The following is a 26487-nucleotide window of genomic DNA, read 5'->3' as shown; positions in this document are numbered from 1 at the left end:
ATCTCAGGCCTATGACAAATACAGAAGTTACTGGCACCTGCTTAAGTAAATAACAAAAAATGGGATGACAGTGATACAGTGATACAGTGATATTTGAGTTATCTCCTCAACCCATCCTTCAGGCCTTGTAAATTGTATATAGCATACACCAAGGGAATCTCTTAAATACTACTAATTTGAAGTTCTGGCTTTATATTTCTAATTGCTTGCTCATGTGTTCATTCCCGGAGTAATCCTTAAAACATGTGTCTGCAGTCATTATTTCAGATTCCTCCATTCTCTTTTAAAATCACCTCATCAAGTTTTTGTCTCCACCATATTCCTGAAATTCTACTTACTGAAATAGCATTTCATCAGCTCTTAATCTGTATATTGCCAGTGGTCAGTTGCCGATTTCTCTTGTCCTATCAGTGATAATAGATAAAATTTAATTGATATCCCCTCAAAAGCAGCGTCTCTATTGTTTTCCTTTTTGATCTTACAAACATTTATGAAGTACCCAGAAAAACAACAATAAAAGCAGAAAATTATTATTTTAATAAGATGTTTGGGAATACTTTTTTTGATTGACTTTATTTTGAAATAGTGGAATCCCTCTTTACGTCTTTTCTTAATTTCTTCTCTGCAGCCACAGGCTTCTGGTGACTTCCTTGAGCTCAGCTGTCAACTATCCCCCATTTTATTCCTCTAAAGTTAATGCTCCTACAGCATTCATTCTTTGCTCATTACCCAGATGGCTTGTGTAATATCAGGTAGATAGATCAAGGACTTCAATAAACTCATTTACATTTGTTAGTTATGTCTGTATTTCAAGAGTAGACAGCTGTTTAACATTTAACTGGAATAAGAATGTGTCATCTCCCCAAATGGCTAAAGACTATTACTACTTAACTTAGGGTAATTAAAAATAGCAGGAAAAGGACTTTATGATTTCCTCTTTTCTATCTAAAAGCAAATTGTAAAATTTCCATATGTCAGGAAAGAGACATTTTTTTTAAATTGAATCACCATGAATTACAATGTGACAATGCTATTCATGATTTAGTTTCAGGCATGCAATGTTTCAACACCATTCTCTCCACCAGAGTCCACTTTCATCCACCAGTGTCCTCAGTTTCCCTCCTGCTCCTTCAGCCTGCCTCTGTGACAGACATTTTTACTATCCAGCTTTGTCTTGGTGTTCAGAAACAGATTTTCTTACCACTGGACTTGGAATTAATACTAGAAGAAATCAGCCTACTACTAAAATTATCTTTAAGTTCCGTTAGTTCTCCCATATATTTCTTGGTAGTTTTCCTACAATTTACGACTCTTCAAAACTTAAACTTTCTACGTGTTTTTTGTCACTTCTCCACAAATTGATTTTGTTTGTTTATAAAAGAATATCAGTTCTCATGCCCTCGCTACTTTGGGGGAACATTATTTATCCTACAAGTATTCTTGTGTGTACATAAAAATAAACTTGATACGCTTTTATATTAATTAATTTTCTATTAATTTAGTTTTTACTCCTAGTCAAAGAACCAAAGAGGGGGGAAAAAAGTTTTTCTAGGTCTGATAATACCTGGTGATAATATAGTGGCAAATTATTTTGTGTTACATGAAGCTGACCCCTATTACAATTCCTGGTGGTACATATGCACTACCACGAACAGCACCAGGAATGAGCCCTGAGCACAGAACCAGAAGAAAGCTCTAAGCAGATATGACCCGACACCCAAAAGCAAAGGGGTTGGGTGTTACTTAGAAATTATTCAATTTTTCTCTAATGAATGCTTTTCAAATACTTTGCATTGAAAATATTTGAAAGCTGAATTCAGATAAGCTGGACTCATCATATACTGCACACTCTCCCTAAATGACCATTCAACCCTAAGCATTGTAGTGAATTAAAACATGTTCTTGCTTCACTTCCATTTCAAGTGAATGCTGTTTTATTGCCTACCCTCAAATTTTGTCCACTGCACTTTTATATTTCCCTCACCAATTAACTCTGTTTTTTTTAAGGGGGAATTGGCACTTTATTTTTATTTTTTATTTGTTTATTTTTTTTAATGTATCATCATGAGGTACAGTTACAGACTTACAAACTTTTGTGCTTATGTTTCATTAATACAGTGATAGAGTACCCATCCCTCCATCAGTGCCCCATTCACTGCCATCAATGATCTCAGTATCCCTCCCCATCAATTCCCGTCCTGCATACCCACCCCTGCCTCTGTGACAGACACAGTCCCTTTTGCTCTCTCTCTCCTTTTGGGTGAACAACTAACTCTTTTTTTTTTCTTTTTTTTTTGATTACTTTTATTCAAGTAATATATATATATATATATTTTGTTTCTTTCTTTTTTTTTTTTTACAGTTGTAGATTTACAATTTTTTGTGCTTGGGTTTCGATTATACAATGATCAGATACCCATCCCTCCACCAGTGCCCATTTTCCACCACCATGGATAATATTCCCCCACCCCCATCCCCCCATCCCCCCCGTCTCTGTGGCAGGGCAATCCCCTGTGTTCTCTCTCTCCTTTTGGGTGTTGTGGTCTGCAAAAGAGGCATTGAGTGGCAAACATGTTCAGTCCATAGTCTACTTTCGACATGCATCTCCCCTCCTGGGAGGATCCTCCAAACATCCTTTATTTGGTGCTCCCTTCTCTATCTGAACTGCCCTTTCCTCTAGAATACCTGGCTGGCCTCTAAGTTATGAAGTAATCCTCCTGGTTCTGATCTCAGCTATTCTTGGGTATTAATCTCATACTTTATTACTTTATATCCCCCAGATGAATGCAATCTTTCTATGTCTATATCTTTTTCTTGCCTAATCGCTATTGCAAGTACTTCCAGTACTATATTGAACAGCAGTGGAGAGAGTGGGCATCCCTGTCTCGTCCCTGATCTTAGAGGGAAGGCTCTCAGTTTTTCCCCATTGAGGATGATGCTTGCTGTAGGCTTGTGGTAGATGGCTTTAATTATGTTGAGGAAGGTCCCCTCTATACCCATTTTGGCTAGCGTTTTCATCATAAAGGGGTGCTGGATCTTGTCAAATGCTTTCTCTGAATCTATTGATATAATCATATGCTTTTTATCTTTTCTTTTGTTGATATGATGGATTATGTTAATTGATTTTCGAATGTTAAACCATCCTTGCATCCCTGGGATGAATCCTACTTGGTCATGGTGTATGATCTTTTTGATGAGTAGTTGGATTCTATTTGCTAGTAGTTTGTTGAGGATCTTTGCATCTGTGTTCATCAGGGATATCGGCCTGTAATTCTCTTTCTTTGTGGTATCTCTGTCTGCTTTTGGTATCAGTGTGATATTTGCTTCGTAGAAACTGTTCGGAAGTGTTTTTGATATTTCAATTTCGTGGAAAAGCTTAAAGAGCATTGGGAGTAAGTCCTCTGTAAAGATTTGGAAGAATTCACTAGTGAATCCATCCGGGCCAGGACTTTTGTGCTTGGGGAGACGTTTTATTACCATTTCAATTTCCTTGATGGTGATAGGTCTGTTCAGGTATTCCAGGTCTTCTTGGTTCAGCCTTGGGAGTCTGTAGGAGTCTAGGAATTTATCCATTTCCTTGAGGTTTTGATGTTCCGTGGCATAAAGCTTCTCAAAGTACTCCCTGAGGATCCTCTGAATTTCTGTGGTTTCTGTTGTAATGACCCCCTTTTCATTTCTGATTCGGTTTATTAGGGTTTTCTCTCTCCCTTTCTTTGTGAGTTTTCCTAGAGACTTATCGATCTTGTTAATTTTCTCAAAGAACCAGCTCTTGGTTTCATTGATCTTTCGGATTGTTTTTTGGGTTTCCATCTCGTTAATCTCTGCTCTGAGTTTTATTATTTCCTTTCTCCTGTTTGGGTTGTGCTCCTTTTTTTGGTCCTTCTCCAAGCTCTTAAGCTGTGAGGTTAGGTTACTTGTGTGTGCTCGCTCCTCCTTCCTGAGGAATGCTTGTAGAGCTATAAACTTTCCTCTTAACACAGCCTTTGCTGTGTCCCGTAAGTTTTGGTAACTCGTGTTCTCATTTTCATTTGTTTCTAGGAATCTTTTGATTTCCTCTTTGATTTCCTGGTGAACAACTAACTCTTAATCAAAAATTTATCTAAGTATCTTAGAAATCTTAGCCTTTCACCACCTAAGAGCCAGAATGACTGAATTTGAACTCTGTTTTTTGCCCTATGTTAGCTAATTGGCCCTGAACAATTCACTTAAATTCTTCAGAAGACTATCAATTCTCTCACTGCAAGATAAGGATAATAATTGTTTCAACCTCAGTTTGTTATTGTGAAATTAAAGAAGTAGATGTGATAAGGCATTGAGATTAGACTCTGGAACGCATTAAGTTGATATTAACCATTGTAATTTATGTTACTTTTTTACTTCTTAAACTCTACTGACTCCTTACTATCTTTGAAAAGAATTTCAAATATCTTAACATGATTTACAAGACTGTGAAAATAAGCCTGTAATCACTAAACTTTAGAGTGATTCCTTTGAACTATTAGTGACAAAAGTGAGTGTATAAATATATATGCACATATACATGTATGTAAAATATATACATATATTAATTTCCCTCAAACTTCTTAGTTCCTTTTAAATCTATCTATAAGCACATAAGCACATACTATACTCCTTGCCTCGCTGTCAATATTAAACTGTAGCTTGAATTCTACAAAACATAGCTTTCAGTGTAGATCTTGAATCCTGTGTATTATAATGCTTATCTGGTTGTATTTTAATTACTTATTTAATTGTCTTACCTCACAATATTGTCATCCCTTTGAGGTTAGGTAGAGCATTTATCTTTCCTGCAGCATTCAGATTGAAGGTACTTAGCTAATATTTGTTGAATGAATGTTGTTTTAGCAGGAAGTTTGAATCATGTTTGTAGTTGCATTTAATTCCTGTAGCATATTATACATCTATATGACAGTGTCCCATCATTTAACTCCAAACAAATTCAATCTAAACAATTATAGTAAGTTGAATGTTTTTCATAAATAATTTTAAAAACAAATTGTATTTTGAAGAAGTCTTTCAATTCTTTTCACTGAAATTTTAGTCTCATCTTTTCTGTTTTTAAAACATACTATATAAAGGTCAAATATTTTATACAATCTAATTTTAATTAAGATTTGAAAATGTCAGAACTTTTCTGCAATATAAAAGGGAGGTCAGAGAGGAGCAATTTATATGTTTAATAATATCAAATGATAGTTATTATAAAACAAACCTTAAGTTTATTGATCAGATGTGTAAATATCAGAGACTCAACTTGACTTCTAATAAAAAACCCGCAAACAGTGCAAACTGTTTTGAAAACTCTTCTAACATTTGACCTTTAAAATTTTGATTTCAGTCAATATCTAAACATAGAATGGAGAACAATGTGCTCTATTCAGTATGATTTATAACTTTTATATTATTGTATTTAAAACTGGTGACTGACATGCTTTTATTTGTGATCAAAAAATAAAAAATGAGGAATGAAAGAAATCTTTTTTTGTAAATTATAAATTCCTATAAATTATAATTATAAATATGTTATATAATTATAAATATGTTCACAACAATTCTTAGATCAATGTATAACTAATATTTAAGCATAAGACATTTGCTATAATTATTGCAGTTATATGGAATGTTAATATAGAGAACGTTAATAATAATAATAATTAAATATAATGGTATATAATATAGAAATGTTTCAGTCAGGAGAACACATCAAAAGCTAAAGTTGTACAATCTACTGTATACACATTTATTTTGTATGATGTCCACAAAAAAACTAGTCAAACTGGTAAAATTTGTATATTTCAAAAGCATGTAACAATTTATTAATCTTAAAATAGCTACTAATTTGAAATGGTTACTCTTAACTTTCTAATGGTATTTATTCCTGATGATAATTTATGTATTTTTAATTTAATTTTTATAATGACTTTGTAAAAATAATGTATGGATTTAATATAGAATTAATTCCCCATTCTGACATTTTTCTTGGAACAGTTTTTTGCTTTGTTTTGTTCTGGAACACTTGGCTGTGCTCATCAGGGCTTCTCCTGGTGCTGTATCACACCTGACAGGGTCAGGGTACCATGTTTGCTACTGAGCATCAGACCCAAGTCTACGACATGCAGAATCAGTGCTCTTCCCACTGTAATCTTGCTCCTGCCCCTGTTTGGGAGAGTTTGGGGGCCACACCTGGTTTTTCAGTAAGGCAGCGTTTCTGGTGGGCTCATGTGGCTCTGCATTCCAGGGATCATGTTCAGCTTGGTATAATTCAAAGCAAATGCATTACCTGCTGTACCATCTCACCATTCCTCCTAATAATTTTACTTTTACTTGTTTTTTAATGTTTTTTTCAGAGGAGATTTTTAAAAATTGAGTATGAACATGAAAGTTTTTGCTAAAAAATACTGAATGATTGGCCAGATAGATGGATCAAAGGACGGAAACTTTGGTTTTGCATGCAGAAGCCCAGGGTTTGTTTCTGGTTCTTCATGGTTCCCCAAGCACTGCATAGTCTGGCACCAAAAATATCAATACCTGTACCTTGTTGACATAATTAAATCCCAACTTTTAACATACCAAAAATTTCTGAAGACCTGCCATATGCATTTATTCTAACACAATCTTCTTTTATTCCTCTTTACCACATGCCTATTGATATGAAAAAACATAATATAATCAGGAAAGCATTTGAGAAAAGGAATTATGATTCTAGGACATGACAAAGAAGCAGTCCCAGGAAGGTGTATTCTCTTTTTGTTTGTTTTGTTTGGGGGCTACACCCAGCATTGTTCAGAGCTTTTTCCTGGCCTTGTGCTCAAGGATCTCTCAAAGTGGGCCTCAGAGAACCAAATGGGATACAGGGGGTCAAAACCTAGGCAGTTTTCAAGGCCAAGCATCCTGTCCACTGTAATATCTCACCAACCCAAAGCAGCATTCTTTAAGCAATTTACTTTTTATGTTCACTGGATTGAATGCCCTCATCATTGTCAAGGGATGTTTGTTCATCATTTATTGTCTAATTAAAATCAGGCACCATATGGAATCTTTTCTCAATCTTCCTCAGCAAGAATTCATTATCTTTTCCCCATATACTGTGACTTTTTAGCTCTTTTACCTTCTGCATACGGGTATAGGCTAATTGAGGGCACACCCAGATTTTCCTTTTTATCCTAACCATCCAGAGGTAACTTCGCTCGTTATTTGCATATCGTACATATTTTCTTCCACCCTTTTGATTACATTGAAAGTGAGCTTGTTACACTTAAATTATTCTGAAAAGTTTTTTTTCTAGTTGAATATATTATCATTACTCATAGTGACCTGAAATAATGTGTGATCTTATTTTTCTTCTTCTGAACTGTCTTAATTATCTCTAATTCATCTTACCTTGTTTCCAAACCATGTTGGTTGCTGGTGTTTTATCTCTCAGAAGACTTTTTCGAATTCATGGCAAGAAGTTAGGGAATTAGAAAAGACTTTTTTTTTTCATTCTTCTTTTGGAGATGAAGTTTTTAAATTATTTTTATAGTAGGAATAAGTTCACTTTGCGGATGACTAATATTGAGTACCCAAAATGATTCAAGACACTAAAATTTATCTTGGAGGAAGACAAAAGAGGATGATCTCTTTCCTGAGAACATCATATTCTTGTGTAAAAACAGACAGAAATATGAACAATTTTGTCAAAGGTGAACAAATGCTAAGAGGTTTCCGCTGTCAAACTAAATCTCTGAATTTATAATGATTCAGATAACATTGGGTCATATGATAGATTTTTTAAATTAGTATTTAGATATTAGCTGCAAAATCATTATCTGTTGGTAAACAAATGGAGAGTATTCACTGAAGTATGACTTTTTCAATGAATGGCCAGATATTTTGTAAAGAAGTATTTAATATATATAATGTACAGTAATTTTTTTTGGCATTTGTTAATAAGGCAGAGTTGTAACTCTCTCATAGTATTTACTTTCCTTTAATGAGAGATACAAAATAGTTGTGTAGGGAAAAAACACTCATGAGATACTTTACTTAATGGCATGTAATGCAAAAGAAAACCAAAAAAGGTAATGGATTTAAGGATTGGGGATTCTTCCTAACTGTACTGATAAAAGAAGAGCTTTTTGAAGAATTGATCTTTCAATTGAGACCTAATTGACCTCATGATTAAAAAGTTGTCTTCAGAAAAATGCAGTGGTGGTAAATTTATGCATAATTTCACAAAGTATTCATTTTATCTATGTTGCTCTTATAGTAGGTTACAATAAGAAAATAGATGTTACTAAATTTTCTAGATTATTCTGCTTACTTTGTAGTTTTAGGTTTACACACCTGGATTTAAAAAAATGCTACTAATGTTTCTCATGATTGATCCTTTTGTTTATTCTTATTTAGGAATTTTAAGGTATTTTGCAAACTCATTCACTTGAAATAAAAGATACATGGTCTTATTGCAGAGTATAGAACATTCTGAGCCCAAAGTTATTCACAATAGTTAAAGAACAGATAAGTAAATCCTTCTTTTGAGATAAAAACTAATTGTATATATAAAGTCCATTTAGCAAACATCTCACAGTTGTTTTGCTATGAGTAAATTAATTAAATGAACTTATATAAGATCCACATTTAATGTTATGATTTTCAATAATAGTAAAATTATCAGGCCCAAAAGATATGCTATATTATGACCCTAATGTGAATCTGAGTGACTTTTCACACTCTCTAATCTATACTTGATTTTCAAAAATTATCAAAAGTTACTTAGTGCCTTGTCTAAGAATAATGTAAATTAATGAATACTCCTACTTGTCTCAAATTGAAACAGGAAAAGACTTATTTTCTTGTAGAAATCACAATATCTGTTTGGTTAGCAAGTAGAAAGTTGTTCAGAATACACTGGAATTTAGTGGCAGAATTAGAATGACAATTTCCAATGTCCTTCTCCTATTCAATTTTTAATACTTTAGCAAAGATAATGAAGTGATTACAGTTATTGTCTAGCAAAGACATTGTTATTTAAATTTACTTCTAAAAGTTTTAGGTGATTTTATTCTTTGCATGTCACTATCATTAGGTGACTTTTTTTTCCTCTTAGATTAAGGCATCTTGGTGAAAAAGTTTTTTAAGATAAATTCAGGACTAGATCTTATTTCCATCAAAATTTACTAGATAAAATATATCGCAAAAAATATTTAAAGCATAAAATAAAATCAATGAGACATATTAGGTATTAAAACAATGTTCTAGTATTTCAATTTAATTGTATTTATTGCACATTTCTTGTCCAAAGTTTCTTTTAAGTATAGTTAAGTACATATCTTTGCAACTAAATAAAATAAAATCACCTGTATTTAAAAAGGGGCTGGAGCGATAGCACAACCAGTAGGGCATTTGCCTTGCATGCAGTCAACCCAGGTTCGATTCCTCCATCACTCTCAGAGAGCCCGGCAAGCTACCAAGTGTATCCCACCCACGTGGCAGAGCCTTGCTAGCTCCCCGTGGCATATTCAATATGCCAAAAACAGTAACAAGTCTCACAATGGAGACATTACTGGTGCCCACTCAAGCAAATCCATGAACAACGGGAGGACAGTGCTATAGTGGTACAATATTTAAAGAGATGTTGAATTCACAAAAACGATATGAATAACTGTATCACTGTCATCCTGTTGGTCATCGATTGCCTCGAGCAGGCCCCAGTAACATCTTCTTCGTGCACTTGCAGAGCCCCGAGGTGGATAACTGACCCCTCAATAGAAAAGTAGAAAAAAAGGATTGATGGAACTTAAAAGAGGCTGAGTAGCTTAAATTATCAGCCTGGCAAGCACAAAGTCAGGAGTTCAAACGCTGTACCACCGAGACTCTTCCCAGCTAGTTTGCTATTTGGGGTCCCTGTGTTCAAGGGCTGTGTGGATGGTTTAGTGGTTTAAAATCCTTTTGGACAAAGGAAAAGCTTGCTCTTCACCCTAGGTCCATCCACTATATACATCAATCCCTGGTCCTATTGTAGACACTGAAGTGACCTTGAGAGCCTCCCTATGTGTGAGTCCCCCATGTGTAGGAAATAAGTTTTTAAAGCTGAGATTGTACCCTTAGAAATAATGAGCTGGGGATTTATGATATAGCTATCTTACTCTCTTCAAATGACAGCATATATACAGAGATATCGAGTAATTGCATGTACCACATGGCTGGTTAATTGGAGTCCACAACAAACTCAGCAGATATGTAACCATATTCAACACTATACCTTTAACCTTACAGAATTCTGGTTCTCATTGTGTTAACATGCCATTTGCAGTTATAATTGGATGATCATGAATGGGTGTTTTTATTTTGTTAAGAAAAATAAATGAATGTTAGACTTTGGTCAAAACCAATCCAAGTTTTAGAGTCACATTTTGTTTTAGTCACATTTAGTTATTAAAATGAAAAATTATTTATAATTTTATAATATAGTTTTAAGGTATATGACTTATATGGGAAAGTCTTATTAAGAATCCATTCATGCTTTATGATTATGAAAAATATTGCATCTTACTGGTTTATTTGCCAACCTAAGGTAAATTTAAAAGGTGGCTATTTAATTTATTTGCTTTCAAGTGACAATAGTTTAGCTAGATTAGTCTGTTAAATCAGTTAGAATAGACCCTATTTAGAACAATGCCAAAATTTACCTTATGTATTTTCTTCTTGTTTTTTTTTTCTTTTAATTTTAAAAATTAAAAACAATGAAGAACAGGTCAGAAGTATTGGTATTATCCCAACATATTTTCTCTACCATTGGTTTAAATAATCAATGTGAGATTGCTAAATAATACTGCTTCTTGAATAAGCATGGTATTTTTGCATTTGAGATTTTCAGAGCCTTTCCAATGAATTCAGATGATAATCCATTCTCAGAAATAAATACTCCCATACTTCTTTTTTCTCCAAGAGATCCTATTCTCTGGCTTCAGAAAATACCTAAACTTTTTTTTTCTTTCCATGCTGGCACCTTCTTTTTGGCATATCCTGTTGGCATTACCCCTATAAAGAACTTCCTGAAAAGCAAAGCATTTTGTGGTGATTCGGAAATGCTTTTGTTCAGCTTCTAGGCCATGCTTTAAACTCAAAACAAATAGAACTAAGCACACTATGTGTGAAAGTACTCAGACATTACCCTCATGGGACTATTTTTTTTAATGGTGCAAAATACTCAAGTTTCAACTAGGACTATTTTATATAAAGGTTCATTGATACTGAATTTGGGCCAGAATTTGGAATAGCTGGGAAAAATATCAAGTAAAACAACTTTTATCAAAAGGAAAATTAGGTTTTGAAGCTGGTGTTAATTGGCAGTGAAGGTGTTTCATTATGAAGCTGAATTTTTAACAGTTGTTAACTTGGTTACTATGAAAACACCAGCCAGAAGAAAACACTCCTTTCTTCCGAATACCTCTGCCAATGTGTCAATAATGTGAGTTTGGTTTTAAAACACCTAGGTACTGCTTAGAATGCACTAGTGTTGTCTGTTCATTCAATTTTATTTCTGCATTAAAGGCCTATTTCATAATCAATAGGTTCAGGAATGATCATACTCAAACCACAGGTGCTGTATTTTCTATTTTGCAATTCTCTATATTTGAATGAAACCTTTGTAAGACCTTAGTGGGAGAAGTATTTTTTTCTTTGTAACCTAGAGCATAAAGCAAACCACAGGAAATATATAAATTGTTACTAGAGAGATGATTCTTTTGGATGAAGCAATGACAAATGTGGTGCTTTATCTCTATGTGAGTTTGTACCTACTGCTGATTTTTTTAAAGGAAAAACACCTGAGGGCTATAAGTTGCAAGGTCCAACTATTTATTCTACTTCCTAATAATAAACAGCAGGAAGAAGGTTTCCCTCCACACATAACATATCCAAAGCCCCTGGGAGTATGTATGTTTTGATATTTTTCCCATTCTGATGTTTTACTAGCTAACTAAGAAAAAATTGGTTTGCCCAGGGAGTCTTCAACCTCTCAGCACCACATTCTTGTACTGTCTTGTCTATAGTCATCCTTGTAATCTCAGCATCTGGTTTTATGATGACATGTAGGGGGCAAGGGAAGTATTGTGGGTTTGTTTTGTTTCGGTATGCATAATAAAAGTATTGGTTTAAATGACTTGTCAACAATTCCCCAGACAAATAATTTAATTACGTGATTATAGTCTTACTGAAGTCTTTGTTATTGGTTCTAGGAAGCAAGCCTATAGCTCTCTTTGTTGTCCTCCAAAACAAAAGCAGGTTTTTTCTCTTGCCTTGCAATGTCTCTGCTAGAGTCACACTGAGTAAAATAATGAATGCTTTCGCTGCTACATGTCACAGGGGAAGCTGGGGACAATACTGACCTCATGCACACTGTTGATCCTTGCTTGCTGGGCAACATGTACACCTGGATTTTTGACAGCTCTGTGGATTCACTGGAGACCTCTGTCATTCTGTTCACCTTCTCATAGGCAATGGTTGAGACAGTTAACAACCTCCTTCAGCCACAGGCCTTGAATGCATGGAGAGACCTGACCACAAGTGATCAGCTACGGGCAGCCACCATGTTGCTTGACACTGTGGAGGAAAGTGCTTTTGTGCTGGCCGATAACCTTTTGAAGACTGACATTGTCAGAGAGAACACGGACAATATCCGTAAGTGGCCTTTGTTAGAGAAGGTGGTGCTAAGAGAGTATCACCTGTCATTGCTTTAAAAACTTCTCAAAAATCTTGTATATCATCCTTCCTTAGCTATTCTAATATTGGATATATTAGCCTGAAATCACTGAGTTCCACATTTTTGTTTAGTGTTTATGTATGTACTTACATGTTTAGGTTGTACAGTAAAAATCTTCATCCTCCTAATACAGAGCACATGGGTATTTGAGTTACATGTATAAGAAAATTAGTTAAGTGCAGTTGATAAAGGAATTTGATAATTGTATTATCAGATCATAAAGAATGTAAAACTATTTTAATTGTGTAAAAGAATGTATTTGACAGTTTTATTTAAGATTTGGTAAGGCTGTCTTAGACTTATTGGGCTTTATTAGTCTGTATGAAAGTCCACAGATTTTTATAGTCTCTAGAACATAAAAGTAATTTACTAAATTTATAAGATAAAGGTGATAATTTGAAAACAAATTTGAAGTTATGATGAAGGATAAAAATTTGAACATTAATATGTAATTCTATATACAATATAATTCTATGTAAAATATAGAAGACCAATACTGCACATTTAAATTTTTATTTTATTTCAACAGCTTTAATTTGTTCTGTCTTATAAAGGAAAAATGCTAAAATAATACAACCTCTAAATAAATTATTGAACTAAAGTAAAACATGACACACAAACATTAATTCCAGTATTTTGCTTTCAGAACAATTGTGGTAATGTATAAAATTATCTTAGTTTTAGAACTTTTCTCAATGAGTAATATTTCTCTGCTGTTAACAGAATTGGAAGTTGCAAGGTTGAGCACAGAGGGAAACTTAGAAGACCTAAAATTTCCAGAAAATATGATTCATGGAAGTACCATTCAACTTTCTGCAAATACTTTAAAACAAAATGGCCGAAATGGTAAGTTAGAGTTCATTTTTAGTCGGGTTTTTGAGCCACAACTGGCCACTCTCGTTGCTACTTATGACTTTGTGCTTGAGGGTCACTTCTGGTGGACTCTTGTGTCTATGATATGTGGTACTGGGAATTGAACAAGGTTTATTCTTTGCAAGGAATCTGCATTCATCCCTGTACTATCTCTCTGTCACCTAGAGTTTTAAATTGTGTAGAAATGATTTGTCAGTTACTTCTTGACATGAAATTTATAGTCACATCTCAATAACTCTAGTTTTGTTCACTAATTTATTTCCTTCTCTTCCTCCTCTTTCTATGCCAATAATATTGCAGTGGTATTTGTCTCACACAATTTTGAATTTAATTTGAAAAATTTTCATTACTTTTTAGTTGCAGAAAATGTCAGTGCCATGAGTATGACCAGAATCAATGAACTCTAAAACCCAGAAGCTTCTGTATTTCTTCTAAAATTCATCTCTAATATTTTAGTAAAAATTTTAATTTGTAATTTCAATGTTTATTTTTTTATTTCATTTCAAGATTGATTTCTATGTCTTTATTTTTCAAAGCATGTGCAATTTTTAAATATAAGCAGCTTCATTGGGAAATAAAACTGATAAATTAGTGTTACAAATTAATCACATAAAATGGAAAACAAATAATCTAGAAGAGTATGTATATTTCAGACTGCACATATTTTTAGATATTAGATATATTAGTTTTTCCAATGTTTCATAGTGCAGGGCAAATCATTGTAAAAATGAAGAACTCGAGAATCTATTAAATAGTAGTAGAAAAAAATATCATGTGCACTTTCATCAGACACAGTTCTTCATTAGTGCATGTCTTCTAGGTTTCTTACAAATTACTATACTTGTGGCTCACTTTGATAGCACAGCGGTAGGGTGTTTGCCTTGTGCGCAGCCATGCCAGCCGAGCTGGGTTCGATTCCTCCGCCTCTCCCAGAGAGCCTGGCAAACTACCGAGAGTATTCAGTATGCCAAACACAGTACCAAGAAGTCTCACAATGAAGACGTTACTGGGCCCGCACGAGCAAATCGATGAACAATGGGAGAACAACGGCTCACTTCCACACATAACCCTTTACCCCTACCTCTGCCACCAACAAAACATTATGTGTCTTATTTTGTTTGGGGGTTGGGGTTTTGTTGTTGTTTCAGTTTTAGGACCACACCTCCTGGTGCTCAGGGTTTAATCCAAAGATCTCATTTTGTGAGACTCAGGGGCTGTGGGGCTGGATTTATTTTACCTTCTTTGTTATCAATCCAGCCCCTGGGTTTTGGCCTTCATGCTTTTTTCTTTTTAAATCACGCATAGAAACAAAATCATACTTCCTCTTGTTTATGACACATAGCACAATGCACATAGGATTCTTGCATGTTTTCACTATTGGCAAAATGCCCTGCTTTTCAGTGGATCGATAAAATTCCCTTTCATGTGAATTCATTTATGAACATATAATTTCTTTCACCTATCAACTATTGCAATTCAAAATGACAATGACAATTTTTCCATATACTTTCAATAAATATCCAAAAATACAATTGCTGAATCAATTGTGATGATTGCATGTGATTCAGTTATGTAAGATTTAATTATTCCATTGTGTTTTCTATAGTTACTATGCCAATTTTCATACCCAGCTACAGTACACAAACATTTCCTTTCTTCATCTTGATTGCGTTCCTGTATCAAAAATTTACATTTTCTTTCTTTCCTGAAGTCAATTTCATTATTTCTCTAAGGTGGAAATATTTTCTCAAACGTGGAAATTTCTCTATTCTTCACTCATCATTCTGCAAAATATTAGCCTTTTATGGAAGGGTAATACTCACTGAAATTAGACCATTCTCTTTGAATTACATTTATGCCATTGACCAGTTTATATCAGTGGTTCATCAGTATTTATCCTCACTATTGTAGAATATTATTTATTTTACTATATTAAGTTGTCTGCCTTTTGTCTCAATCTCCTCCTCAGTAGTAAACTCCATAAGATTGGGATTATTTTCAGACATGTTCATGGATATAGTCACATTGTCTGACACCTGCAGATAGCAAAGTTATATAGCAAATGATTTGTGAAGTTTCAGATACAAAGCTAATGAACATTTTACTGTCTCTATCAATCATGTTATTTTGAGCATTTGTTTTATTTACTGAATTATTGCATTCTGTTGTTCATCTTCAGTCACATTAAAGAATTAATTTAGAATGGGGAAACTAGCAATTATATGTGACTAAACACACTGTTAATACAAGGTGGGTTGACAACAGGACACCATCCCACAGTTAGAAATTAGTATGAATTATCAGTCAATTATAACAAAATAAAGAAGGATTATAATTTTTTAGAGCAAGCATACAGGAAGAAAACAGAGATCTTCAGATCTTTGTATCTTAGAGACATTTCTAAGTTTAACATCCCCAAAATCATCATGTATATAATTAAATCTAGAAAGAAAAAAATGAAAATTTACTGTGTTGTGTTTAGTTTGCTAAGTACTATGTTGGCAGATGTGCCTTGGAAGCTTAAGGATGCCTATTTCCTGGACTTGAAAGATAGTGCAGTATGTAGCACTTGCCTTGCATTTGGCTGACCTGGGTTCTGTCCCTGTTACCCCACACAGTCCTGAGCCTGCCAGGAGTGATCCCTGAACACAGAGCCAGAAATAACACCTGAGCACCATTAGATATGGCGCACTCCAGTGACCCCCTCTTCACCCCCCAAGATATGCCTTTCCTTTTATGTAGTCATCATTATAAAATCTTCATTGACTATTGAAGGGATGTTTTCTCACAGAATCAGAGAGCTAGACAATCAAACAAGAAAACACTATACAGAGGAAACTGGCAGGAGCCTGTGTGTATACCTAGAATCATCCCTGAGATGTCACTGCGGACACAAGCCAAGACTTTATTTCTGCAACAGCACCTCTGAGGCTCAGACTTGTGTTATTTTTTTTTTATTTTATGATTGTGGATGTGGGTGTCCTATCCAAGGCATCTAAAACATTTTGTTTGTATCTTGTTTTAGAACTTATTTTTCTTTTTGTTTGTTTGAGGGCGACATCCAGCAGTGCTCAGGGGCTACTCCTGGCTCTGCATTCAAAAATTACTTTTGTCTGTATGTCAGTGAACATGTGGAATGCTGGGGACCCTGGTCAGCCACGTGCAAGGCAAATGCCCTACCCACTGCACCTCCTTTTTCTAGAAATTTTGATGTTCTCAGCTTATGTCTGAACAATCTTAAGTTGTTTGGACAACGGAAAGAATGACAGAGAAATTGAGATTCATTTGTAATTCTGTTATGTAGTGGTTTCTGTGTTGTTTGAGTTACCTATGAATGACTTAGAACTTATGAAAACTACTTTCTACTGTAAGTACACATACACAGTTTCAATATTTATTACTCTCTTATTAGAACAAGGCAATTTAATGAGAAGGTACAAACTTGGAATTTATTCTCAACTTGTAATTCACATTTTTTATTTATTTTAGGGGAGATCAGAGTGGCCTTTGTCCTGTATAACAACTTGGGTCCTTATTTGTCCACGGAGAATGCCAGCATGAAACTAGGAACAGAGGCTATGTCCACCAATCATTCTGTTATTGTCAATTCTCCTGTTATTACAGCGGCAATAAACAAAGAATTTAGTAATAAGGTTTATTTGGCTGATCCTGTGGTGTTCACTGTTAAACATATTAAGGTAGGAATGCAGCATGCTAAGTTGTCCAATATAAAGTGTTTATAGTTTGAACATAAAGTATACTGATTTTTTATTTCCTCTGCTATATGACATTTAACAAATATCTATAAAACATTAGTTTTTAATTTGTTATATAAAGAAAAATTTTATTTGTTATATAGAGGATAGTTTTTGGATATATAAATACCTATGTTCCAGGCATTTATAAATGAGTTTATAAATGCTTTTCTATCATTAAGAAGAACAACAATATATTCAGTGGAACTGGAAATGGCCTCACATATGACATTAAAAGTAATTATACCAGTGCATGTCAATATATTTTTTGAGTTCACACAAAGATTGTATTACTAGTGAGCAAAAATTTGTATATAAGCTGCATTTTTAGAAGGAAGTTGATTCTATAAGGAACTCACTTCCTCGCAATGTAAATTAATTGATATGATCTGAGACACTGATACTATCATGCCTTTAAAAAAACAAACTCACCTTTAATCAGGAGGGATAAAAAAAGCATATACATTCAAGTTCAATTAGAATTGATGAGGCCCGTATTATATGAAAACACTAGTCAGAAACTCCACAAAAACAGGAAGAGTATGAAATGGTTTTAGATGTAAAGAAAATGCCTTTCTAATTTGTATGATCATAAAGTAGTTATTGTCTCTATCGATTTTCTTTTCCCCTTGTAGCAATCTGAGGAAAATTTCAACCCTAACTGTTCATTTTGGAGCTATTCCAAGCGCACAATGACAGGTTATTGGTCAACACAAGGCTGCCGGCTGCTTACAACGAATAAGACACATACTACATGCTCTTGTAACCACCTAACCAATTTTGCAGTTCTGATGGCACACGTGGAGGTGAAGGTAAGGTATATGTCCTGACATAAAAGTACCTTAGCAAGCAATTTGTAAACTAACTGTATATCTCCTAATTCTGTGTGCCAGTGGCATTTCAGATATTTTTTCTGATTTCGTAGTAATTCTATTCAGGACCACTCTTCCCCTGAATAATTCAAAGAACTCTGTTCTGTTATCAATAGAATTTTGTTTATAAAGTAAATTCCACTTATAAAATTTCCCTCCGGTACCCTCTGCTTTTGTTTTGTATGACAGAATAAATATACTTTTGTTTTGTACGAAAAGTATGATATAGCAAATTCCACCGTCTTTTAATGGTTTCTGTCCATCAAAGAGACGCTATTCTGAGAGAAAAAAATCATCTAAATGGTAGTTTTCAAATTCAGAAATATGGCTACCTTGACGAACATCACTCCCTTTTGAGCCCCATGAGGCTTTAGATTTTACATATATTTAGGTCCTAAAAATCTCAAATGGTTAATAATATGATAAAGTATTGGTGGATTATTAAAAAGAAATTATGTACTTGTGAATTTTCTTATTTCTCTTAGGTCAATAAAATGTAGAGGGAGTTATTAATTACAACACATCTGAAAAATAAAAGCTATGACAGTGTTTAGTTTAACTGCTGTCATTGTGCAAATAATATCATCTAAGTTTCTTTCACTCTCCATCTTTTTTGTTTGTTTTTAACATTTCAATACCAAGGGATGAATCTCGTTCTCACTCTCAGGGAGTGAACCTAGTTCTCACAGGTGCAAAGCATACATACTACCACTGAGCCATATCCCTGGCTCTCATCCAAGATAATGTTTGATGTAGCTGAATCTATTATTGTACGGCACCCCAAAGGGACACCAAACCAATGCTTAGTTAGCACCATAAGGGAAGAATTGCCTTAGCTGTGTTAGCATTGTTCAAATTTTGCTCTTTCAAAGCTTACAAACTATATTTTGTTTGAGTATCATTAATTGGCGATTGGCTTCCTCATCCATATTAAACACACTAACAAGTAGTAGGTTTAAATTTGGAGTATGTTAGCTTACCACTGGATTTCTGTTTTTTCAACTCAGGCAAAAACAACCTCTCAAATTTCAAAAAAAAACAAAAGATCACACCTGAACAACAACTAAGTACTCCTTTTTTACTCAGTTCATTGCCTAACAGCCTGTGTCTGTACATGGTACCAGAATTCTGTCTGTGACCATTACTGAATGTTGACAAGAGAGAAAAAGATGAAAATCTTTGTTTTCCTTATCAGTTAGTCACATATCACATATGATGATGGAGTTCTTATATCAGGATCATTTGCAATTGTCTTAGTCCCATTTTGATCTTAAATTGTTGCACTTATCACACAGATATATATATATAATGATTAAAAGCATTAAAATAATATAAAATGTCTAATACACTATGAAATATATTTAATACTTTATAAAACATAAAATAAACTAGCTTATCATCCATGAAACTATGTCTACATAAAACACAGTAACTAAGCTTCCATCACACTAATGTCTACCACATAACACTCTTTGTGCAGTGAGTAATGCAGCATCCAATTAGAGCAGGAAAATCTATAAAGGAAACATCACTGAGTAGATTGCTGTAGCAATTAAGTGACAGTGTCCTTTGCAATCTGTCTTCACTCAAGGGCTTACCTATTTAATGAGTCACCCTTATCTGTGATTTTCTGCTGTTCATTCAGCATTTCCTTCATTCTTTCATAAAAAATGTCTTTTAGCACCTAAATACAGTTACTGAGATGTTGTCTTCTCTGCCCTGGTCTCTCAGTTAATGTGACTTCTTTCCTATCTGCTTGAGAGATAACTAGGTTCTGAAATTCCAGGGAAGCCTACAGGCCTCAAAGAACTCATATATCTGAGAGGGTGAAAAGTCCAGAGAAGTGAAGCTGCTCTCATAATTTAGTGTGATGTAATTGAGATTTGCATTCGTATGTAGGGACACAGAGCATGATCATGTATCTTAGACAGAACTCCTTAGGGGGGATATAAAAAAATGGTCTAGAGAGGAACAAACCAAGGGAATAGAAGGTATAAAATGATGGCAAAGCTCCGGCCATAGGAACTGAAAAGGCCATGGAAGGGTAGAAGTGATGAGGGTCCCTGGGTGTATGGATATTAGTGGAGAGTCCTTCGCCACTTTGCTGGTGATGAGTTAAGGTACACATACTGAAAACCTTAATGCTACTGTAATTATCTGACCCAACGGATAAGAATTAATTCATTTTAAATGAGTTTAAGTGGGTGTAGTGGATGGGTAGCAAGGGACCCTGGATTATTGTTGACAGGACACTGACACCGGTGGTGAGTATGGTGTTGGAACATTGCATACCTGAGACTATGTTATCATAAATAAATGTATTATAACTAATGCTAGATAAATAAAAACAGAGGCATGGTTTTCTGCTCTGAAGGATGAGAAGAATACATTTAATACTTCTGGAGTAACTGCATCAGTCACATTCTCACTTTGCTTTGCCTTGGGCACCCTTGCTTTTCTTTCTATCCTTGGTGGCTAGTCCTTGGCCTTTTTTGCTTGTTCCTTCTTATCTTCAACTCTGTCGTCTGTCATTCTTTCTTTCTTTCTTTCTTTTTCTTTCTTTTCTTTTCTTTCTTTCTTCCTTTCTTCCCTCCTTCCTTCCTCCCTTCATTTTTTCCTTCCTTCCCTTCCTTCCTTCCTTCCTTCCTTCCTTCCTTCCTTCCTTCCTTCCTTCCTTCCTTCATTTTTTTTTGTTTTTGTTTTTGTGCCACTCACATGGTTGTGGGCTTACTTCTTTCTCTGCACTCAGGGATCACTCTTGGCACAGCACAGGGGACCATGTGATATGCCAGGAATCTAATCCAAGTCAGCCATGCATACAATTTTTCCAACCCTCACACTATCATTGTTGCTCTGTCCCGAGAAATAATTTTAGATGTGGTCTGGAAAGTAATCATTCTTTCAGCCTACGTGATGTCATATAGGCATATAACTCTAAACATCACCTCATGATTCTCACTTTCTGTCTTCAGTTCCAAACTCCAGACGCAGATTCAACTTCTCTGTTACTAGGCCCACTAAGACTAATAAATAAGTCTCATATTTCTGAAATTTGAGTCTCCTTAGAAAGTGTCTGCTTTCCTTTGGGTGCTCTGCACCTCAGCCATGCAGACCTGTTTTTATTGTTTTGTTTTGTTTTGTTTTGTTTTATAAACCATTTACCATGAGCCCAGCTCTATGAAGGGAGCCTATCCTTTGGATCCAGCCTGACAGTTTCTCAGAATCTCCATTCCTGAGACCTACATTTGAGTCCCTATTGTCTCAGTTCAACTTTTTTGTTACTCTCTTTAAAAGTCTCTCTGTTCTTCTCTTATTCCCTTCTGGTTTATTCTCAGCACAGTTGCAGGATTCTTTTTAAACGTGAGTCAGAGCAAGTCCCTCCTCAAAAACAGCTCTGTAATCTTTTTAAAATGCAAATCAGATACTTAATACCTTTGACTCAATCTGAAGGGCTCTGTATCAGAGTAAAAGCCTAATTCCTAATTTTACCTCCTACTCCAACTTCTCACATTTTTTTCCTGTAGTTTATCTAGCTTTAGTCAGGCTGGCCTCCTTGACTTCCTGGAAAAATCAGTTTAAAAAAACCTGACAGTCTCCTGCCTTTTAATGCTTACCCTATAGCAATATGGCTGGCTTCCTTAATCTGGTTTTGCTCCAATTACCTTCTCAATGATGCTATTCTTGTTCACTATGATTAAAATTTCAAACCACCCTCTCCCCACAACATACTGTGTGGGGAGTAAACAAAAAAGGTCCCTGGCCTCAGGGAAGTTGTAATTTATTAAGAGAGAAAAGGGGGAGATTTTGCTTAGTTTGCTGAAAGAAATGTTCTAAGTAAGTCAATTTAACCGCATGCTAGAAGGAAGGAGTGCCCAAGGTGGCAAAATCACTGGTACACTACTTCTGAGTTCTTTCTACTTCTCTTATTGTAGGAGATATCTGATTTTCCTCTCCTTTAAACACAAATGTGATCATTTCAGACATTTAAGTGAACTCATTTATATAAAATAGACATAGTTTTTATGGTACTTCAAAGTCTTTTCGCTATTGGGAATCACCCATGGGTTGGTTAAGCAGAATGTTAAGTAAACTAATTTAAATATCTGTTTTTTCCCCATAGTCCTCCTTATGAGCACTCTTTATGGGAGGAAAACAGGCACTTATGTTTCAGACCAGTTAATGAATGTTTGACTCTAACTTCACAAAACACTGTAATGCTTTAGGAAAGTAGCAGAACATTTACATTGTTCATATTTCTTTCATTGACCCCAATTGTTCTTTTTGGCAGATAATGAAAAATGTCTCTCTGCTCTTTGTGTGTTGGTTAACACTGGTTTTTATTGTTCCTAAAACCATTTATTGTGGCAGGGGCCTAACTAGGGTAGGCTGCATGCAAGGCAAATGCCTTAACCCCTTTACTACCTCTCTGACTCCGAATCTCAACTTTTCGTTATAGCCTCTTGCTTTTAGGAAAATTACCTTCTGAACTCCTAATTCCTAATTGGCTAAATGATAGTATTTTTGTTTGCTTCTTTGTTTTGTTTTGGAGATACACCCAAGGGTGATCAGGGTTTACTCTTGGAGCTGTACTCAGGAATTACTTCTGGAAGGTCCGGGGCCCACATGGGGTGCTGGGGATGCAACTTAGATGGGCCATGAGCAAGGCAAACACCATACCCACTTATTAGCTCTCCGGCCCCTGATACTCTATTTTTTTCACTGAATTGTTTGTGTTACTAGAGGTAAGAGAAAATGTATTACGATCATGTGAGAATTATAAACTTTCGTAAAAATACGACTTTTTCCTGTCCTCGGAGCCCTATGAAAACTTGAATTTTATCTACCTCTATAATGTTTTGTCCGTGTGGTTATGTGAAAGCTTTGCTTTTCTAAGTGACTGGCTTTCATAAATCTATTATCTAACATAAATTTTCTGTGATTATAAAGCTCAATATTTTACTCGCTGGGTAGTGAAATATCAAACTTTCTAGGTCTTCAGAATCTTGAGTATATGGACATTGTGTCATTTTACAGTGTCTTTCCCACCAAGTTCTGTTAGAATACAATCATAAATCAATTGTATTACATCATACTGTGTTATAGAACTGAGTACCTTAAAAAATGCAAGATATCATTATTATCACTGTATACAAAGAACTAAAGAATGCACTTTCCTATATACCTATCATCACATTAGAATATAAAGTTATTCCCACATTTCTAAAGGCAAACTACCAAGATAATCCTAAAAACTCTATATTTAGTGTTAAGTAGAATTCATCTGCCTCACAGGCATTGGGAGGGGTATATTGGGGTTCTTGGTGGTGAAAAATAAGTACTGGTGAAGGGAAATGTGTTTCATGATTGCATGACCAAGACTTAAACCTGAAAACTTTGTAACTTTTCCCATAGTGATTCAATAAATAAATATAAAAATTATAAAAAAATAATAACTCTATATTTATTTAATGATTAATAATTTGCCATTAAAAATTTTAATTTATCAATAGTTTCTTTTTTGGCTATCAACTTTAATATATCTTAAAAGTCTTTATCTGTTCTTAGTGCTCAAATTTTGCAGGATATTTAGTTCACACATTTTCTACTATTTTTTTAAATTTTCTCATGGTAGTCATATATCTGGTTTATTGAGTATGATGAAATATTTTTCTCATTAACAGCAGAAAAGTCTCAACTACTTTAAAGTAAACTATATTATCCTTTTGACACCCGTGAGCTTTTGCTGAGTTGCTTCTGTTGAATCTAAGGAAGACTAGGATGTAAATGTTTTTGTGTGCCTTATTTTTCAGTTTATCAAGTAAAACCTCAAAATATTTAGTTTTCCCCCCAATTTGATACAAATATGAAAATCGTTACTGAATTGTTTTCGTTAATTCACTATAAAAACTAAGGAATAAAATCATATTCTTTTTGCTACATCACTTCATTTTGAAATTCATCTTGTTCTGCAAATAAATTCCTTATTTTGTCGTATCACTGAGCACTTAATTTTCCAAAGTATTTGTGTGGTGAGCTGGTTCTCAACAGTTGAGAAATGCTAGTAAGTTGTTTCCAGAGATCATGTTACATTTATCAGAAAATGAATTTCTTATCAATGATTGGCTTCAATGAAATTTATGACTTAAATCAATGCTTCTATGATACTTTAGTAGAAAAAGCAAAAGATCATACATTTGTTAAAAAAAAACTCATTTTAGCTATATTATAAATACTCTAAAAATATGCATTTGAGGCAATTTAAAATAATATGCTTTGACACACAAATTCAGCATTAAAATAATATGATATCTCAAGCATCATAAAATAGTTTCTTGACTATTGCTGCCTACAGTTAGTTAATAATTATTAGAGGATTATAGTTCAAGCAGTGACTAAAAAAGGCAACTTTCTAAAGATATGAAACAGGGAAAAAAACAAAGGTTAAAAATTATTATATATAGTTCATTATCTGTTCTGTAAACAGTTGCAAATTTAAATTAGAAAGTCTGTTTTTCCATATATGTTATGTTTGGGACAGTCAGATTTAAAAATGACAAAATTTATAGTGTCTTAGCATACATAAGTTTATTTCTATTTACATTGTCAAGCTAAAGTCACAGTGACCTAATTTTTAAATTTGAATTCACTTTCAGTAAGCACAAAGTCTGGTATATTTGCAAGTTATATGGTCATAGTAGCTTTTCTCAAACATTGTTTAAATAACAGTTTCCCCACAACTGTTACCCTTCACTTTTTTTTGTGATACTTAAATTCATCAGTGAACTAACTATACCAAGTGATCGATCAAAGCAAAATCCTTTATCTGGAAAAAAAAAAAGAAACATCAGAAGCACTTTGTAGGTTACAAAATACTTTATCACTTCAAATAAAAATGGAAAATTTATAGAAAGACTGAAAAATCTGGTGTGGTCAGTAAAATTGTCTTTCTAGAAAACAGAATCATTGAATTTCCTAAAAGTATGATTAATCATTGTCAACCAGCTTGAAGTTTTTCTCTTGTACCTTTCTATTTTCTCTCATAAGAAGTCATTTTCCTAACGGCTTTTGTTTGTGTTATAAATTTTACAAGTAATCCTTCCAATAGATAGTACTAGTCTATAGTACATTCTGGGAAAATTCAAATAGATATCTTAATTTTGTACTTGATTTGACACTTTATTATGATTTTAAAGATAAATATTTAAATGGAATTGTGTTTGTGCGCATGTGTTTTGTGAGCTGTTTTGTTTGTTTTTTGAGGGGTGGTGGTGCCAGGAATTGGATCCAAGACTTCATATTTATAATGCATATTCTTTTACAGTGAGCTACATTACTGATCCACTCTGTGTTTAGCTATTTTAAATTTGTATTTACAACTTGGTGGCAGTGAAGGTGAAATTCAGGTTCTTAATGTCTCATTCCTCTTTATTTTATGGGCATATTGTGTTCTTATCAGTAGCACAAATATTATTAGTACTATGAACCCAGCTGGCAGTGAAATTTATATTCATTAGAATAATGTTAGGTGACTTTAGTTAAAATATCATTAACACATATGTTGCTGCACACTTTTTTCTGATCCACCATATATATTTTATTCAAGCTTTTAATTATTTAAATGAAGGTTGTTGTCAAACATAAAAGATATTTAATTGTTGCAGATTTTAATAGGAAATATAAGAAAAGTACTCACATATTTTCATATATATTACCTTATGTACTTGGAACAATAATCTGAAATCTCAGTTATTTTTTTCCTGTACTTATGAGGACTCTGACATTCAATAGGTTAATTAGTTTGTTAGAGACAACATCTGCAAAATTGGACTAACAAAATGAAATCCATGTCTTTAGCTTTGAAGAATTAATAGTGTTTGATAACTTCCGTGAGTAGTTCTGCCTTCATTGTTATAGTTGTCTGATGCTTTTACATTTCATCATATCTTAAGATACTATGATATAACTACTTATCAAGATTTAATATTTCTTATCCTTATTCAAGATTTTAAAGCAGATAGTTTAAGAAACAAAAAATTTCAGTTACTACCATGGCCAGTATGATGCAACCTTCATTTTTCTTTTTTAATAGCTTCCCATTTATAATCCAAATGCATTGTAAAAAAGAAATAGGTTCATTTGCTCAAGCAACATCAACACATCCTTTTTATCATAGAGACTTTGTAGGAATTGGACGTAAATTTGTGGTCAACAGAGATAAAAC

The 26487-nt window shown here is 34.1% G+C and overlaps 1 protein-coding gene across 23 annotated transcripts in view; it reads left to right on the top strand.

The window, feature by feature from the left end:
- Positions 1-26487, top strand: part of ADGRL3 (adhesion G protein-coupled receptor L3) — an 882914-nt gene that overhangs the window by 704768 nt on the left and 151659 nt on the right. For all 23 annotated transcript variants that reach the window (XM_056111479.1, XM_056111470.1, XM_056111466.1 and 20 more), the window contains 4 exons: positions 12501-12684; positions 13490-13612; positions 17129-17337; positions 18030-18206. In XM_056111479.1, coding sequence (XP_055967454.1) covers positions 12501-12684; positions 13490-13612; positions 17129-17337; positions 18030-18206 — 693 coding nt within the window. The remainder of the gene's footprint in view (positions 1-12500; positions 12685-13489; positions 13613-17128; positions 17338-18029; positions 18207-26487) is intronic.

Source organism: Sorex fumeus, unplaced genomic scaffold (genome assembly GCF_029834395.1).
Source record: "Sorex fumeus unplaced genomic scaffold, SorFum_2.1 ptg000013l, whole genome shotgun sequence".
NCBI classification, from domain to species: Eukaryota; Metazoa; Chordata; class Mammalia; order Eulipotyphla; family Soricidae; genus Sorex; species Sorex fumeus.
The sequence above is the reverse complement of the archived record's forward strand: the minus strand, read 5'-3'. Positions and strand labels throughout refer to the sequence as shown.